Consider the following 17013-nt stretch of genomic DNA (forward strand, 5'->3'; position numbering starts at 1 on the left):
AAAAAAAAAAAAAAAAAAAAATTGACTTATATGTTATCGTAGCAAACCATAAGATAGACAGTCGCTGGAGTACCTTTAATGGCAAGCATCATGGCATGGTCGATATCTTCTACTGGCAAGTTTATGGTTTGCTAATTATCGTAGCAGTGTTGTGGCTTGATTATCAATTCATTAGATATATTTGTGAGCACAGTCGAAACTATAATCAAACAGCAACGCCTATGTGATGACCCCCTATTCCGTGCTAATGCTGCCCAAGAGATCAAATGAAAAGTCACAAATAAGCAGCGTGTCTAGACCTCCTCCGAAGACTCACCAGTGCGCTTTCCATCAAATACGGAGAATGTCGCAAAGGCAAGGATTAGAGATAAAATGCCTACCGAGGTATTAGTAGGGAGGATAGTAAGGATTTGACAAAGGTATACTCACAGAATACAAAATTCATGTAGTAGTAGCCCACCAACTCGGTCAAGGAGCCCGCCAGAATAGGCCCGATGACCAATCCAAGACTGAAAGCTACCTCTGTCATGGAGGAGATTCTAGAGTTACCGCCATGCTCCCCGAATATTTTCGGATTTTTAATCTGCATCTCATTCACCGCAACTAGAGGTAAAGGCTCGTTAGTGATATGAAGAAAAACCGTGACAGGGAGCTTTTCGTCCACGTACTAGTCATCTGGACAACGCCAGCTCCGCGGATCAAAGTGTAGACAATTCCGACCCCTGTGATTGCAGACACAAATATGGCCGGGCCATTATTATCGGCGCCGGCCCAGGGGAAATTACTGTCCCCAGGAACACCCATGAGCCATAGCAGCGGAGCCAGAAATGCCCAACCTATAGCCGTAGGGAATTTGAGCCCTACCCGGTCACGGAGCCAGCCAACCGGAGCACCAAGGAGCATGCTAGGTATCTGCATGGCAAGGAACATCATTCCAACGGGCAAACTGCCCCAGTTGAATATCCTGCTTAGATGAAGCGGAAGAGTTGCGTTAAATCCAGCTACGACTGAAGATGCGCATATGACGCTCGAAAGGCCTATCACTACTCGCATATCGCGCAGAGCCGTGACGTAAAAATTATGGGATGATACCGGTTCTTCAGCAGCAGCCTTAGGTGATCCATCGGTACCAGATGCTTCGTTGCTGTTTCCGCGTGATTGAAGCAAGGAAGTCTCTTCATTAGCTAGGGTATCGGTCTGATGATTCTGTGCCGAGTCATGGTGTCCCTCAGGCTGTTTTCTTACTTCAATCATGAGCAGACGGGCAACAATATCGAGGAAAATGACGATTAGAGGAACGGACCAAGTAGCCCAGTATCCCACAAGTTCCAACAGGGAGCCAGCAATCACCGGTCCGAATATGACGCCGGCCATGACAAAGGACATCGAGAGACCCATGGTCTTCCCTATGTTGTCCATTCCAACATTATCCACCATTGTAGCGAATCCAACAATCCATGTGGCAGAGCCGGCAATTCCCTGTAGGATTCTGCCTACAAAAAGTCCCCAGACTAAGAGCCCATGTTAGCAACATGCTCTCTCTCAGTGCTCTCTCTCAGGATGAACGTAATAATTAGGCTTACCGGAAGGGGAACAGGCAACGAGTGCCGTCCCAACGGCGCATGCTGCCAAAGCTATCAATAGCGGCACCCTCCTATTTGGCGTCTTATCTGCAAAATGGGCAATAATGGGTGCCGCGACCAAAGTCATGAAGCCATGGATAGCGAGGAGGGACGAGGTGAGACTCTGTGTTTGCGACGGGTCGACATGCAGACGGACCTCCAGCATGTAGCCCAGGATAGGGACGATAAAGCCATAAAGAAAGGTTTCTACAGAGGATAACAATGCACTACGTTAGAAACAAGTCAAGGTGAGCCGCGGGAAATAAGGGAATCACTAACTACTTACCAGCGAATAAGGCCAGAACTACAATGGAAAGCATAAAGGACTTGGAGGACCGCCATCGGTAGCCCCAGGGCTTCTGGCAGTCCATCGCCATCACGCCAACTCGGCCACGGACACAAGGGGATCCAGTTCTCGTCCGAGCAAATATGTGCAGGGTGTCGGATACAAGGCGTCTATCAAACGTTTTAAGGGAAAATTCTGAGATATAGCCAAAAACCAGCAGCAAAAAGCAACTAAGGATCTACAAGGGGCTCCGGATATGATGGCCAAGGGTAACTTCGTATGATCGTCTCTGATAACGAGGAGGAGAGGGAGATGGAGGGGTTATCCGTTCGACATCGAGCAGCGAATTCCCCCGAGGAGACACACCAAGGTCGAGTCGATATCGGCCAATGCCTCCGGGAAACCCCCCTGTTGGTGATCGATATAACCTCGGTAGCCGCAACAATCTTACATGCCTTGACGGGTCTGCGGCCTCTGCGTCTCCACGAATTAGGTTACACCATTCCCGGAACCGTGGATACGGGTGACGGCTCACCTTTCCTCCTTGGTCATATTGCATTTTATGAGCAGGGGATGGCTGCGACTCAGGGCTGCACGGATGCAAGGGATACAGGGTTTAAGGAGGGGCGGCGATTGCGACCGACACGGCGGGGTGCGATCGTCTGGAAAAGGTCAAAGCGACAGAGCACTATCTTGAAATACACTGATACTGAGCACACGAGCCAAATTGACCCTCCATGGCCGAAGAATCAACCAGCCGTTGTTTGGCTTGACTCGACTTGACTTCGACTTTCAAGAAAAGAAAAAAAAATTACAAAAATAAACAAGAGAATGATGAGTAAGCCAAATGATGACTAATCACCTTAAACGGGATGGCTCTACTTTTATCCGCAACCCTATTTTGACGTCATCAAATCTGCATCAACGACTTTAACAACATCGACAGTTAAAGATGAAAAAGACCATTTGGACAGCTATGGGTGCTTGAGTGTCTATATATATATAACACTAAGGTGGTTGGTGTTCTGAGTATATATCCAATGTATACCCTACGAAGTGGGAGATACCAATACCCCCAATACAAAGCTCATGCAAAATCAAATTCAGTATGACGCGCCGTCTGCTGTTAATAAGCCGACGTCAACGATAGAGCTATACGCCTCTCGCCGTTGCTTAAGCCACATCTTAATCTAATATACCATCAGAATTAACCAGTTGTAATAGTTTCCTGTTCAACTATCTCTCTATTCCCTATGACGCTCCACGGACCACACTGCTCGCTCCCATGGTTCAGATATCAATATTTATGGTACTCAAATGGGGATTTGAAAGTGACTACTAAACTCGGCAAGTTTGCTGACGTCTACGTGTTCTGACGTTGTGTGGTGTCGTTGTCGTCACAGCTGTGGTTTTTGTCTATTTAAGCGCTTCCCTCCGCGTGCCAACTCCTTTTTTCTTTTCTTTCTTCTTCGTCTTTTTCTCTATCTTTTTTCTATTGCGAGTGCGTTCTTTATACCACTAAGAGTTGCTGACTCCATCAGCTGCCATTAATTATTGCTTCTAGCGGGCAGGCGTTTTGGTGTCCATGAGTCGTCGCGCCTTCTTCACTTTATTCCAAACATTGCTTCCAGCTTCTTTATTCTTCTATTTATTCTTGAAGACTCCCACTTCTTTAGCATCATATCCATCTCCTATACTACCCTTGGTCAGAATATTCCTGTCATCAAAATGGCACAACCCTCAGCGAAAAGCCCAGCAGTGCTCACGGCTTCAGAAGATAGCCTGCCGCCGTGTATCCTACCCGAACTTGGCAAACTAAGGATGTCCAAGGGGTTCTATCGGCAGAAGGAATATACTCTTACGATGCTTCCTCTGGATATCATCCTTTTGATTGCTGACCACTTGCACTCTGTCGATCGCACCATGCTCTGGCTGACGTGCAAAACCTTCCATGACTCGATACCCATGAAAGGTTACCATCCCATCGCCTGTCCTTCTGCGCGCGTCAGGGCCATGCGCCTGTTATACGACTCTCCTCTCCTCCCCTACTTTGGGCACAACAGCAAGTTCCTATGTATGACGAGAAGCAGACGGAATGTCAGAAAGGCTGTAGAAAAGTTTCAGAAGTGCAGCCTCTGCAACTTCTTCTCAAAAATGGGGAAAAACATACAGTGCCCGTTTCACCCACCAATCGACAAGGGCCTGTATTCATTTCCCCATTTTCGATCACTAACTCATGAGGATCGGGTAATGCGCAAATTGACGAGTAGCAGCTCTCTAACCCTGCAATCATACATCAAGGGTTGTCTACCGAGAGTGTTGGACAAGCTAGGGTCTTGCAGCATCAGTTGTGAAAAGGCTGGGTTTCCAGTATCATGGGACAAGGAGTTAGAGAACATGGAGAAGCTCTATAACTCTCAGATCCGTGACCGCCAACAAATGCTCGGTATCGGACGGAGTTCTCACCATCATGAACCCACCAAATGGAGGAATGAGAACTGGCGCATCAACTTCGCAGACTCCAATATCTGGGTCTTCTTCCTTTGCAATCACTGCATGAACATTTTGCCAAATAATTCACCAATGCGTGGCGCCTGTATCTTCTGCGGCTGCTCCGATTGTGGCATGTCTAAGCCGAAGTTCCTTCGGGTTTGTGTGCCTGGAGAACGTCCACGCTTCATTATACTAGGTCAAATCGCTTTCTTCCCGCGGAAATAGACTGGGCTGGTGTAAGCATGTTCTGAAAATATTAGCAGGATCTTGGTGAAATGGACTGGCGTTTGGCGTCCTGGGTTGGGGTATATTTTTCCTTTACTCATGTACTCTCATGTTCTTACGTAGAGAATTTAAAATACCATTGATACATTCCTGCGCCATATTGGCAATTCTACTTCTCGTCAACTATGCTGTACCGATGGTCATGTTTACTTCCAACACTATTATATGAATTGTCTGTCATGTACAACAGGTGAATATATTTGCAAAGCAACGCTGTCATCAAAGGAATGTAAAAAATATAGCCATAACCACAATATATCTCATATTACCTTTCCATCACATCAAATCGATCAATCATCCCACAAGTACATCCTCTCCATCTAAATTCCTAGCTGATCTCACAGTCCATCTTTCCTAACTCTTGTCGTCGAAGTCAAACGTGAGTTGTTTCGCTATAGAAGCAATTTAAACCTTGCACTGGTTGTAGAGAGGGACCTCAGAGCACAAAGCTGGTGGTGGCAGGGTCCAGTCGTTGCAGAGGGTGTTGCAAGCAGTGTTCTGTGGCACGAAAACGAGGAACTCGTAGTTCTTGAATGGCAGACGGAACTGCTTGGTGATGTCGTTGTTGTTAGGGCTCGCCTTGTAGCCAGCACGGCAGGCGCAGTGGAAGGTAGATCCGGTATTGATGCAAGAGGTGGTGATGTCACAGAAGTTCTTGCCAGAGACTGGGTTGCAGGTACCGCAGACTGGAGGAGAGTTGCGGTTGGCAAGGCTCTGGGGGAGGGCGGCAGCCAAAAGGGAGGTGCTGGCCAACAGGATGGAGGCGGTGGTGAAAAGGTTGAACTGCATCTTGATAGGTTGGTTTTTTAAATTAATCGATTAAATAAATCAATTTGTTGCTTGATTGAACTTCTTGCTTCGATGTTTTTGTGCTTGAGTGCTGAATGATATTTCTCAGATGTGGGGAGCTCGATGCTGCCTTTTATATCTTTCCATGAGCACTCTCTTGCTCAGCCCCATGAGGGCTCTTAGGGAGGTAACCTGGGAGCTGTCTCACTTCAGCAGCCGGTATTTGCCCCATAGTCAATGCTACCTTGCGGGGCCCAAGGGAGGGTGGAAGGTATCCGGCTAGCTTGGTAGGTTTTACTTCCCTGAGTGGCTGCATGGCGAGGCAATATCCCAAAGGTGCCTAATCCTTCCTCCTCCAAGAAGTTATGTAGGTCGTATAAACTAGCGTTTTGTGCCTCTGCAAAAAGAGAAGCACACCTAAATATGAACCACGTTCACTCCTGATACGGGAGTGATCTCGCATGGCGAGAGCTGGCAAAGAATGCAGCTGCAGAGGAACTGCTCCTTCATAGGCCTGAGAGCCAACAGCGGTAAACAGCCAAATTATCCATCGATGTTTTGGCAAAGCTATTATTAGTAACACTAGACCAACAGCATTAGCCAAGCTCACGAAGAGTCTAGTCAAGCCGTTGCCTTAAAGAAGAATGGTTGATAGGGTTTCCGGCTTGGAATTAGAATCGAAAGCTCTCGTCCTTCATCAACCGTGGTATCCTGTAAAACCACCCCCAAAGCAGAGTTTGGTTTGGTGAAGATCAGGCCCATTCTGATATCACCATCGAACGAATCTAGAAATTGGATAGATATGATCAACAAAGACCAAACCGTGTTATTCATCTTATTCTGGCGTATCAAGGGCATCTTGACCATGGATGAATGAAGAGGCTTAAAATCACTTGTTTTAGCCTCCATCTAGGCCAACATTCTCGCTGGGGTTGTGATACGTGAGAAATCCAGTTTCATCCCTAAAGCACAGTCAATGCCAGGGAGAATCCTTGCGCCCACATGGGTATTGAATATCTTTATCTGAACGATCTAGAATCCCAAGCTTGTCAACTGCAAACGGTTCGCCATTGGTGCCAGCGAACGTTCAACAGCTTTGGATCTGGCTGCACTGCGCTGCGTAGGCGAGAGTCAGATATACCGACAACGCCGTATAACATGCAGCCCACTGTCTGGCTGGCTGTGTCACCATGGCCGGAGAGTTAGAATCATACGACTGTAGCTTCGGTTTCTTCTTCCAGGCCATCATAGTCAGATATCTGAATGGTCACCGACCCGAGTGCTGCAAACGCCTTTTCTCGTTTGACCCAAATGCTAATGGCGAACCTGCCAGCTCGCCCGCTCCTCATTCGCTGAGTTCCGTATGGCAGAAGCCATGGATGGCTGGGAAAACATATGGCGCTGAGACATCTCGCTTGCTCGGGCGTATTACCTGCCTGGCGAGGTGAAAAGAAAGTTGGGACGATGAAGTCATCGCAAGCGAAGAGTCGGGACTAGTTCGGCCTTAGCGTGCATCGACACTCCGGGGTAACCAACCCTGTTGTGATATATCCATGAGGAACGGAGTAGTTATTAGGAACTGTGTTATGTTTCGGGTAGTGCTATGAATAGACATAATGTTCAGCCCTCGCTAGGGATCCAGCTTAGAAGCGTGATGGGATGTTCAACGGCTTCTTTGGCTCCATGGAAGCTCGTATACGGAGTACGGGGAATGGGGAAACGAGCAGCCAGCATAGCATGCATGTAAGACATCGGTATTAGCTCGCGATGCAAGAAGCTGCTGTAGGATACTCCGTATTGGGTAGAGAAGGCCCTTGATCCCTGGACGTCGCATTGTAGAGAATCATCATTCTTTACTGCTTCATCGGAAAGAAAGGAATTTAGTCAAGGATGCACTTGAGAAGCATTAAAAGCTAGGGCTCATTAAAGGACTAGATTTATCGAACCGTACGCTATTGTTTTGAAAATTCGTTATAATTTATATGAAATCCTACAAATCCATAGCATCGCCATCCCCAGCTTCAATGAAAACAAGCCGAGTGCCGTTTCCACTGACTTGCCAGACCTGTAGGAAGTATACAAGTTAATAAGGAGGGTACAAGCGAAAACCGGAGTATAAATGTTGCACTTACACTAAGTTCCGCGTATTCATCAATTGCCTGGCTGAGTTGGTCATCTGTGAATCCTTTCGCAACCACTCGTTCCCGGATCCTCTTCATGCTGAGAGTTCCTTCATCTTCGTCACCGATAGCAGCCGCACCACTCTCCCTCATTGCACAAATGAGGTTATAGATCTTGCTGGTAGGGCTGTGATCCATACCCGTTTGCGAGTCCTGGTGTAAGCTGGATTTACTAACTTCGATCAGTCGGAGGGCCTCATCGATATCCTCAGTGACAACACGCTCGCTGAATCGGAGTCGGGCCAGAGCCTGAGAAAGGCGAAGGACGCCCAGCAAGGTTCGCGGCGTGACGTGGGTGAATTGTTTTTTGCTTCCTTCTTCTTGCTTTTGCTGTTTGCGCATACGGACATATGCACCCACCATATATTCTGAGACACTCTTCGGTACCACAGGGCGGAATGTTCGCGCTTTTGCAATGTATTGTCGTACTTCAGCAGGAGTGAAGACTACTTCATCAGCACTGGTCTCAGGGTGTTTGTTGTGCATATGTACATAGGCAACATGGCTGGCAAGTTCTTCGTCAGCGTCACGGGAGGGGGTGTCAAGCATGAGGAACAGAATATCAAAACGAGACAGAAGCGCGGCGGGGAGGTTGATGTTCTCAACAGGTGAGACTCGGGGATTATACCGTCCGTACAGCGGATTGGCAGCTGCAAGAATGGAGGTGCGAGCATTGAGTGTGGTTGAGATTCCGGCTTTAGATATCGAGATTGTTTGTTGCTCCATAACTTCGTGGATAGCAGTCCTATCTCCGTCATCCATCTTGTCAAATTCATCGATGCAGCAAATACCGTTATCTGCGAGAACAAGGGCGCCCCCCTCAAGAACCATTTCATCTGTGACAGGGTCACGCATCACTGCCGCTGTCAGACCAACACCACTGCTTCCTCGTCCAGTGGTGTAAATGGCACGAGGAGCTACCTTGGTGATATATTTCAAGAGTTGGGATTTCGCAACTCCAGGATCACCCATCAGGCAGATGTTTATATCACCACGAATCCGCATTCCATCTCCCATTTCCTTTGTCACACCACCGATTAGAAGAAGTAGCAGGGCCTTCTTAACGTCGAGATGGCCATAAATTTCCGGAGCTATCGAACGTGACAAGTACTCATACATGTTACCCGAGCTCGCATGTCTAGTAATCTTTCTCAGGGTTACTGGGTCCATGACAAGGTGGTCGTAGGCCTTTTTATGTTGTGTAATATGTTGGGCTTCGAGATAGGTATCAGTGAGAAGACCGGCTTTGATGGCCCGGAAACCTGTGTAAGGGGTGGGAAGGAAAATTCCGGCAATATCAACATTGTCTCCTGGACTCAACTGTCGGACCAGGCTACCCATCAGGTGTACTGTCAGTGTGCGAGGGATGTGTCCAATAGGTACTTGGTCTGCCATCTCCTGTATCTTGGCCTCCTGAAACGGGACAAACTTTGAGGCTCGCGTGGAAAAAAACAGCTGGCCCTTGCTGTTGTTCTTTTTGCATTCTTCCGACAGACATTCCGTTAGTGGGAGAAACTGCTTGGTGGTGATCGGCTGAAATACTTCAGAGCCACAACGGTCACAGGTATATGCGTTGATCTTGACAGAGGGTTTGACATCGGAAACTCTGGTAGTGATGCCACGAACTGTGATTAATTTTCCAAGCTGCGCTCCACGAACATCTCTGACTGCAAAAGCCTTTGCTTTCGGGTTACTGCTTGATCCAGATGGAGTGATTGGTTTGATGTTAAGTGTGTATCTCCTGGTAAGCTCTGGCGGGAATGTGGATGCCTGCACGTCGGCATCTGGGTCCGCTTCTAAATTCAGGTCCAGAGTTTCGTTCCGTCGTCCACGCTGAGAGACTATAACATCAATTACATCATCCTTAAATCTAGGAGCATAAGTCAATATGAGCTCATGTGCCTCTAGCGCCATAAGGGTGTCTGTACTAACGTTACTTCTGAGCTTTCCTTGGGCATTATGTCATCAATTGCTTCCGAAATCACATCAATGTATCGCTTCGCATTATTCGTAATTCGTTCTGCAAGGTCTGAATATGGCCCCTCGGGTGCAGATTTCATGAACTGGTAAAGGCACATCGATTAGCCTTCCAACACTCAAACGACGGGTATAAACACCACGTCTGGGGTTGACTGTACTTTATCCAAGTCGTCCAACTCTATGACGATGTGATTCTTCGTTCTGTCTGCAATCTCTTGCAATAGCGCCATATATTTAAGCTTCGGTTCACGTCGCTCTCTCGTCGTTTGCCCATTCTCTTCACCGTCCTCGTCCATTTCATCCAGGGCGTCAAGATCATCTTCATCAATGTTGAGACCTGAAATCGCTTCTGTCGCAGATGCCTCCGAGGCAGACTGGCTGGACTTGAAGTTTTGAAGAAACTCTTTGAGCACAGTCTTTTCCTCCTCGTAGTTGATCTGGAGGCGGAGGGGAAAGAGCGCCATTTTCGCACGCGTTCAGGACAGCAGTCTATAGGGAAGCTCACGCAGGGATACCGAAGGGGAGAGTACAGTCAAAGTAAAACAAGCCAAATTCCCGGCCAGTCGTAATGAGAGTGCGCTGCCAATTGCTAGACTGGCTGCAACCTTTCAAGCGACGACTTTGCGACTTTGCGGTTTTTGATGCTTGAAATCGCGAAGGTCGAAACTCAAACAAACTCAAAGTTAAGCGCGCGGGAACGCGAGCCAGAAACGCGACGCGTTAATATATCCAAACTAGGGTTAGCTTCGCTGACAAACAAATTGATGACTCAGTCGGCGTGGATAAACGCTCGGTCCGAAGCGTCGGCTTTTCGGAGTCGGAAAATCTATTTTTGCTCGGGATCACGGGTTTCCCGCGTGCTTCAGAAAGTAAAAAGAAAGCTGGAGAAAGCCGCAAAAGCTCGCCGTCGCGCCGAAAGACAGCAAATACGCGGACTGACGGACTGGCAGACGAAGGGAGAAGGATGCATTGCAGTCTCTGGCCTGTTTGATGATACCAGCTTTTTGTGCAGTCCCTTAACTGGCCCAGGTTGTCTCGTTTTTTTGCGTTGTTTCCTCTAGTTTCCTGTATACAGCTATGGCTCCCAGCAAGAGGACCCCAACTTTGGCGGAGGTTGCCCTGGTACCCCTGAAGAGCTGCCTGGTCAACCTGCCCTCGCCGCTGGTTTCGTTGCTTGTCAATGCAAATACCGTAAGTAAAATGAAATTCTACGACTTGCGACGGATCGCTAATTGCTGTGAATTAGCCTGCGCAAAACGTTATTGTCGAGCTACAGCACCGTGGTAAACCTACATCCGCCTCCGATCCTGGGAAGAATGGACAACCAGTGCAGAGGTCAACGCATGTTGGTTGGACGGGTATGCCTAGCAAGAGGAAGCTGGCACCGGTTGTAACACGGGACGGTATCAATGGCACAAGGGGGCAGCCAAAGGACCAGGATGTGGCCGTGTTGGAAATTGATTCAACCTTTGGAAGGGTACTGGGCTTGAGTGACGGACAAAAGGTATACAGATATCCCATGTTCCCTTTCACTGTTGGAGATATAAGGGTTTAATTGACACCAATCTTTAGGTTGGTGTGCTTCTACACTTGGATCCGCCGATTGCCCATACAGTCAACATCGAACCATTGACCCCAGCGGACTGGGAGAGTATGTAATTTAGAATGTGGAATATGTGGGTATACTAAACTGACCATTCTTGTCCACAGTCATCGAATTACATGCCAACTTCCTGGAGCTCAATCTCCTTTCTCAAATCAGGGCACTTCCCAACCCTGCTTATACACCGTCTGCCGGACAAGCAGAGCACACGCATCCGCTCACCTTACACCTGTCACCCACTTCTACCGCGAATATAACCGTCACATCGCTGACTCCACCAGCTCCGTCATCATCTCCTTTTGCAAAAATTTCACCCGATGCAGAAGTCATTGTTGCACCCAAGGTCCGCCCGAAAACTGGAAGGTCATCTCAGAGTGGAAATCGGAGTACTGCCAGCACCGGCCGCAGAAGCCAGGGAGCAAGAAGTGTGAGCAGTGTTCAGAGACCCCGAAGTAGTCAATCAGAGTCGTCATCACGAGGCGCACTTTTCTTGCGGGCAGTAGACCGGAAAGCCGCCGTCAACTGGTTTGACGAGGATGCCGAGGCAGAGAAGGATGAAGGGCTAAAGGTGTGGATTGACCGCGATGTTTTGTCAAAGAACGAGCTACGAGGGGTTTCCTGGGCTTGTGTGTCAATTGTACGACCAGCTGCACTACAGGCACCCGTTGATCCACAGCACCAGGCTCAGCAGAAGGAGCTGATTTCGCCTGAAGCTGGAAGCATCTCACGAAAACTTGTGGCCAGACTTCTCCCTTGGGATGAGAGCCCTGATACCGAGCATATCGCTTTGTCTTCGCTCTTGTGTTCCGCCTTGGAGTTTGATGGCATGGTCGGCGGCCTCGTCCGCGTAGAGGCTGCTCCACCTCCAATTCAGAAGCCAGCAGTGAAAACACTTAAGCTGTTTCCCTTCGGCACAGATTTATCTAAAAAGAAAGAGGGCTTCAGGTTCGGTGGCGATTCAGCCAGCGCTCGGGATGCCTTTGTTGTACGTTTGAAGATGGTATACGGGAGTCCTGGGTCTGATAAGGGCATTTTGAGCGGCCCAATTACAGATGGAATGTTCCTCCCGAAGCTAGACGATCAAATGAGAACGCTAGATTTTGATGGAGGGATGGTCAAGTTTGACCCTCCAGTAGATGGAAACTCAGTCGATGCTAAACCAGCGTTTGCCTGGATGCTTGGATCCGAAGGCAAAATCGCCATTGAAGTGCAGGCAGCAATACCCAAGCCGCCAAACCTCTCATTCCAACCTATACCAGCCGACGAAGTTTTGCCTACTGAGATCCCCAAGCTAGTAGGTATCAAACCTGTTATTACAAACTGCATGTCAAACCTCACTCGGTCTTCATCGATTCTTCTCACTGGCGGACTAGGATCCGGCAAGACATCCCTTGCCTATCTACTTGCCCACCAATTGCGAGAAGATTACTTGTTTAATGTTACATACTTCCCCTGTCGAAAGCTGCTCAATGATGAGACCCGCATCTCCTCAATTAAAGAAACCCTGCGGCGGCTTTTCCTTTCTGCTTCTTGGTGCGCGAGACTCGGTGGGAACTCGGTTGTCATATTAGACGATCTGGACAAACTGTGCCCTGTCGAGACAGAACTCCAAGTCGGCGGCGAGAACGGCCGAAGCCGCCAAATCAGTGAGATTGTCTGCTCTACTGTCCGGGAATTCTGCTCTGCTTCGTCGCCAGTGGTGTTGCTGGCAACTGCACAGGCAAAAGAATCCTTAAACAACGTTATAATCGGAGGCCATGTTGTTCGAGAAATCATCAGCTTAAAGTCGCCCAACAAAGACGGGCGAAGATTGATTCTAGAGCAGCTGACGAAGGAGGATAAAACCTCTAGCCTACAGGGAGAAGTGAACGGCCATGCTCGCAACCCTAGCTCTTCATCCCAGGATTCCTGGCTCAACCCATCAAATCCTACATCACGACCAGGGTCGTCTGATCATTCTGACGGGTTCGTTTTGAGCAGAGACCTTGATTTCCTTGACCTAGCAGGCAAAACAGACGGCTATATGCCTGGTGATTTAGTATTACTGGTCTCCCGCGCCAGGAATGAGGCATTGATAAGCGCAGTTCAAGATACTACATCATCTTCAAGCGTCATCACTCTGGGCACAGAGGACTTTGACCGAGCATTGAAGGGATTCACTCCTGCGTCTCTTAGAAATGTTACTCTTACCTCCTCTTCGACCACTTTCTCAGCAATCGGTGGCTTGCATAGCACAAGAAACACCCTGCTTGAGACCCTGCAATACCCCACAAAATATGCCCCAATATTCTCCCAATGCCCGCTCCGACTCCGTTCTGGACTTTTACTTTACGGGTTCCCTGGATGTGGTAAAACGCTTCTTGCCAGCGCCGTTGCAGGAGAATGTGGCCTCAATTTTATCAGTGTGAAAGGCCCTGAGATCCTTAACAAGTATATTGGCGCCAGTGAAAAGAGCGTGCGTGATCTTTTCGAAAGAGCCGAAGCTGCTCGGCCTTGCATTCTCTTCTTTGACGAGTTTGACAGTATTGCACCGAAGCGTGGTCATGATTCCACCGGTGTGACAGACAGAGTCGTCAATCAGCTCTTGACACAGATGGACGGTGCCGAGGGCCTGTCAGGGGTGTATGTCCTGGCAGCGACCTCTCGACCAGACTTGATTGACCCTGCCTTGCTACGGCCTGGTCGTCTTGATAAGTCCTTGTTATGCGATATGCCCAACCACGCCGATCGCGTTGATATCATCCAAGCTCTGAGTGGAAAGCTAAAGCTCAGCGATGATGTGATGTCTCGGTTGTATGAAATTGCAGGCCGGACAGAAGGATACTCTGGCGCCGACCTTCAGGCCGTTGTATATAACGCCCACCTCGAAGCTATCCATGACGCTCTGGGAGACCGAACACCAGCTCCAGAAACCACAAAGTCCTCCAAGAAATCAAAATCATCCTCATCCGCCGAAAATAGTGAAACTTCCTCGAAATCCTCTCAAGCCAATAGACCCTTCATTCAATTCCTATACGATTCGAAAGAACATACTCTCGCCACTACCTCCAAGGGCGTGAGAAATACCGCTCTAGATCCGCCGGCTGTCATTGCAGCTAAAATCGAAGAACTCAAGAAAGCCCATCAACGCCAAAAGCAGGCACAACGCAATCCTATATCGGACCCAGCGTCAAAGATTGATGCGAATAATGCTTCTGGCGATGCGGGACTAGACGATGATGATAAGGACTCAGATGAGATCAGCATTGAATGGACACATATTGAGCGGTCGCTTGCTACCACTCGCTGTTCCATTAGTGCAGTAGAAAGGAAGAGGTTAGAAAGTATATATCGCGAGTTCATCGTGGGCAGAAATGGGGAGATGCCTACTGGTGAAGGCGCAAGAGACGTTGGAGGCCGAACGACATTGATGTAATTTTATATATGAATATACCATTTTTTATTCCCCTTTTCTACTTGATATTTTCGATATCTTTTGTTTGATGAAATGGAAACTGTATTCTTGTATAGTCATTGACTAACAGTTTCCCTAGGGAGCAATTGTTGGAAGCTAAGGCAAATTCTACAGTTATTTCATATCAGAATCCCTCGGGGTCCGAAAGAAACAGACAAGAAACATATGCTAATAGAAGAACAAGCAGTAAAGGTTGTCATAAACTAGTTCATTAAAGACTAAGGAGGAAGTATTTCAGGGGGTCGTTCTCGAATTTGCGATTCCTATAACAAGGATATCAGTCGCACCAACAGCCGATAGGTCGTCCATGACGGTAGCAATCTGCTTCTTTTCTACCATGGCGCTGACAGCAACCCAGCCCTCCTCTTCCAGGGCAGTAATGGTAGGAGCCCGCTTTCCAGGCGTTATGGCACAGGCATTGGACAAGATGTTACGAGGAATGTTATACTGGCAGAGCACATATTTTTTGGCAGCTAGTTAGAGGGACTGTTAGTATGGACTGTTGAGTTTAGTAGATTCTAAACAAACTTACTGATAACACCACGTATTCTTGGAACTATGAGGTCGACTAGGGGGTTGGTGGTCTTTCGGGACTTGACAAGGACGGCATTGGTGCAGAGCACTGTATCGATAGCCTTAAGTCCAGCAGCTTTCATCGTCTCGCCAGATTCTATAGTTTTAAGTTAGATAGATGAGCAATATGCGGTTAGAACCGCGAACGAAAACATACCGACAAGATCAACAATGCCATCAGCTACTCCCAGAGCACAAGCAGCCTCCACACTGCCGCCGACATACTTGATCTTAGTCTGTATATCCCAGCTTCCGTCCGCTTTCCTACTGGCACCCTCCAATTTGGCAAAGTAGGACTCTGCAAGGCCCGTGAAGCTAGTAACGACATTCTTCCCAATGAGTTCCCTAGGGTCAGTTATGGGGCCTTTCTCCGGAACTTGGACCTGTAGCTTGCATCCGCCAAAGCCAAGGTCCAGTATCTCCTCCACCCCGGACTGCTCGCCTGGTGGCCGACGGATATCATGCTCGGCCACTTGGTCTTGCCCAGTAATGCCTAGATCGACACGACCTTCACCGACGAAGGTGGGTATATCAGCTGCCGGCAAAAAGATAAGGGCCACCGGAAGGTTCTTGACAAGAGCTATATCCAAACGGTGCTCTCTGCGGAATTGAATATCTGATCCGTCCAGCAGATCGATTGTAGCCTGCTGCAGACGGCCCTCTACAGTGAGTATATCGTGTTAATTGCAGCTGTCCTTGTATTTCCATAGGGCGGGGAATGGGCTGGACTTGCTCTTGGGCACTGCGAACAGCAGCCGGCCTTCTAGACTTTGTTCCCGGGTCAGCGCACCCGTCTGCCAATTTGTAGGGCCATTCATCGTATAGCAACTAGTAATAGGAATAGCTCACTGGTTTACCAAATCCATTTCCAACAGAGTCTTGAGAGAGACGAACGTAGCAGAGAGGGGTGTGAGTCAACGGTGCACAGCTGGCGGCTGATATAACTTCACCGAGCAAACCCCCCAGGATGCGGAGAAGCAGCAGTAAACGAAACGATATGTAGTACAGGGCCCCGGCTCCCGTGGTTAACTGTTCAATATCTGAATAATGTGCAGTTTAGTTTTAAAGTCGCAAAATGAGTCTTTTTGCAATGGTGATATAGCTTGTCTGCTAGTTCGGGCCAATCGCGAGCCCGGGAAGAAGTTCGGATCGTCTCTGATAAGGACTTCTGGGCCACCCAATGACATGTGGACTGTAGACTCCCACTTAGCTAGCAGTTAAAGGACTCTCCTTTTGACAGGAAAGCTTCTCTGCGCCACCTGATTAACCTAGTTGATTTTACCCTTTTGATTGCATTATGTATTACGGATACTCCGCTGGCTGTGGGAGAGGGTGTAGTAGAGGCTGGCTATATTGCGCTAGATATAAGGTAATATCGTTTATTCAAACGCTGATAGATAAATTGATGCAGGCATACGAGTCCTTCCCCGCCAATGAGAGGTTATCTCAGACAGAGTGCCCTTGACCATAGGCAATGATAACGATGCGTCTGGGGAAGTACCGCTCTCGATGTACACCACCATGACGGCCTTGAAAACAGCCGTCGAGCATCCATGTTAGTCAAGACGCATGCCCCGGATCCTTCCCGGGCCCCGGTCAGCTTTAAAATAAGTGCATGGGTTATTCCAGGCAGTCTGCATATTGGTTTGACTGATGGCTGGCTGTAAACATGCTAGACTTATTTCCATGGCTAGAAGTGATTACTCTGCCAGCCTTCTTAGGAGTAGAACTTCTCAGGCCTGTATATC

The 17013-nt window shown here is 48.4% G+C and overlaps 6 protein-coding genes across 6 annotated transcripts; 2 read left to right on the plus strand and 4 right to left on the minus strand.

Annotated features, from left to right (window-relative positions):
- Positions 1-376: 376 nt before the first annotated feature.
- TRV_03212 (MFS transporter, putative) lies at positions 377-1993 on the minus strand (the record flags this gene model as incomplete). The annotated part of the gene is made up of 4 exons (XM_003022606.1): positions 377-603; positions 669-1493; positions 1584-1829; positions 1909-1993. The coding sequence occupies 4 exons, from the start codon at positions 1991-1993 to the stop codon at positions 377-379; spliced, it is 1383 nt and encodes a 460-aa protein (XP_003022652.1).
- Positions 1994-3636: 1643 nt separating this feature from the next.
- On the plus strand, positions 3637-4626 carry TRV_03213 (uncharacterized protein; the record flags this gene model as incomplete). Its single annotated transcript, XM_003022607.1, has 1 exon — positions 3637-4626. The coding sequence occupies one exon, from the start codon at positions 3637-3639 to the stop codon at positions 4624-4626; it is 990 nt and encodes a 329-aa protein (XP_003022653.1).
- Positions 4627-5091: 465 nt separating this feature from the next.
- TRV_03214 (uncharacterized protein) lies at positions 5092-5475 on the minus strand (the record flags this gene model as incomplete). The annotated part of the gene is made up of 1 exon (XM_003022608.1): positions 5092-5475. The coding sequence occupies one exon, from the start codon at positions 5473-5475 to the stop codon at positions 5092-5094; it is 384 nt and encodes a 127-aa protein (XP_003022654.1).
- A 1990-nt stretch (positions 5476-7465) lies between these two features.
- On the minus strand, positions 7466-10099 carry TRV_03215 (DNA replication licensing factor MCM7; the record flags this gene model as incomplete). The annotated part of the gene is made up of 4 exons (XM_003022609.1): positions 7466-7540; positions 7608-9525; positions 9588-9718; positions 9773-10099. 4 exons carry the CDS (start codon positions 10097-10099, stop codon positions 7466-7468), a joined length of 2451 nt encoding a protein of 816 aa, XP_003022655.1.
- A 613-nt stretch (positions 10100-10712) lies between these two features.
- On the plus strand, positions 10713-14653 carry TRV_03216 (uncharacterized protein; the record flags this gene model as incomplete). The annotated part of the gene is made up of 4 exons (XM_003022610.1): positions 10713-10826; positions 10882-11139; positions 11208-11286; positions 11346-14653. The coding sequence occupies 4 exons, from the start codon at positions 10713-10715 to the stop codon at positions 14651-14653; spliced, it is 3759 nt and encodes a 1252-aa protein (XP_003022656.1).
- Positions 14654-14926: 273 nt separating this feature from the next.
- Positions 14927-16083, minus strand: TRV_03217 (uncharacterized protein; the record flags this gene model as incomplete). Its single annotated transcript, XM_003022611.1, has 4 exons — positions 14927-15165; positions 15225-15362; positions 15423-15926; positions 16056-16083. The coding sequence occupies 4 exons, from the start codon at positions 16081-16083 to the stop codon at positions 14927-14929; spliced, it is 909 nt and encodes a 302-aa protein (XP_003022657.1).
- Between the last annotated feature and the right edge of the window lie 930 nt (positions 16084-17013).

This window comes from Trichophyton verrucosum (genome assembly GCF_000151505.1).
Source record: "Trichophyton verrucosum HKI 0517 chromosome Unknown contig00273_1.f1.exp, whole genome shotgun sequence".
Lineage (NCBI taxonomy): Eukaryota > Fungi > Ascomycota > Eurotiomycetes > Onygenales > Arthrodermataceae > Trichophyton > Trichophyton verrucosum.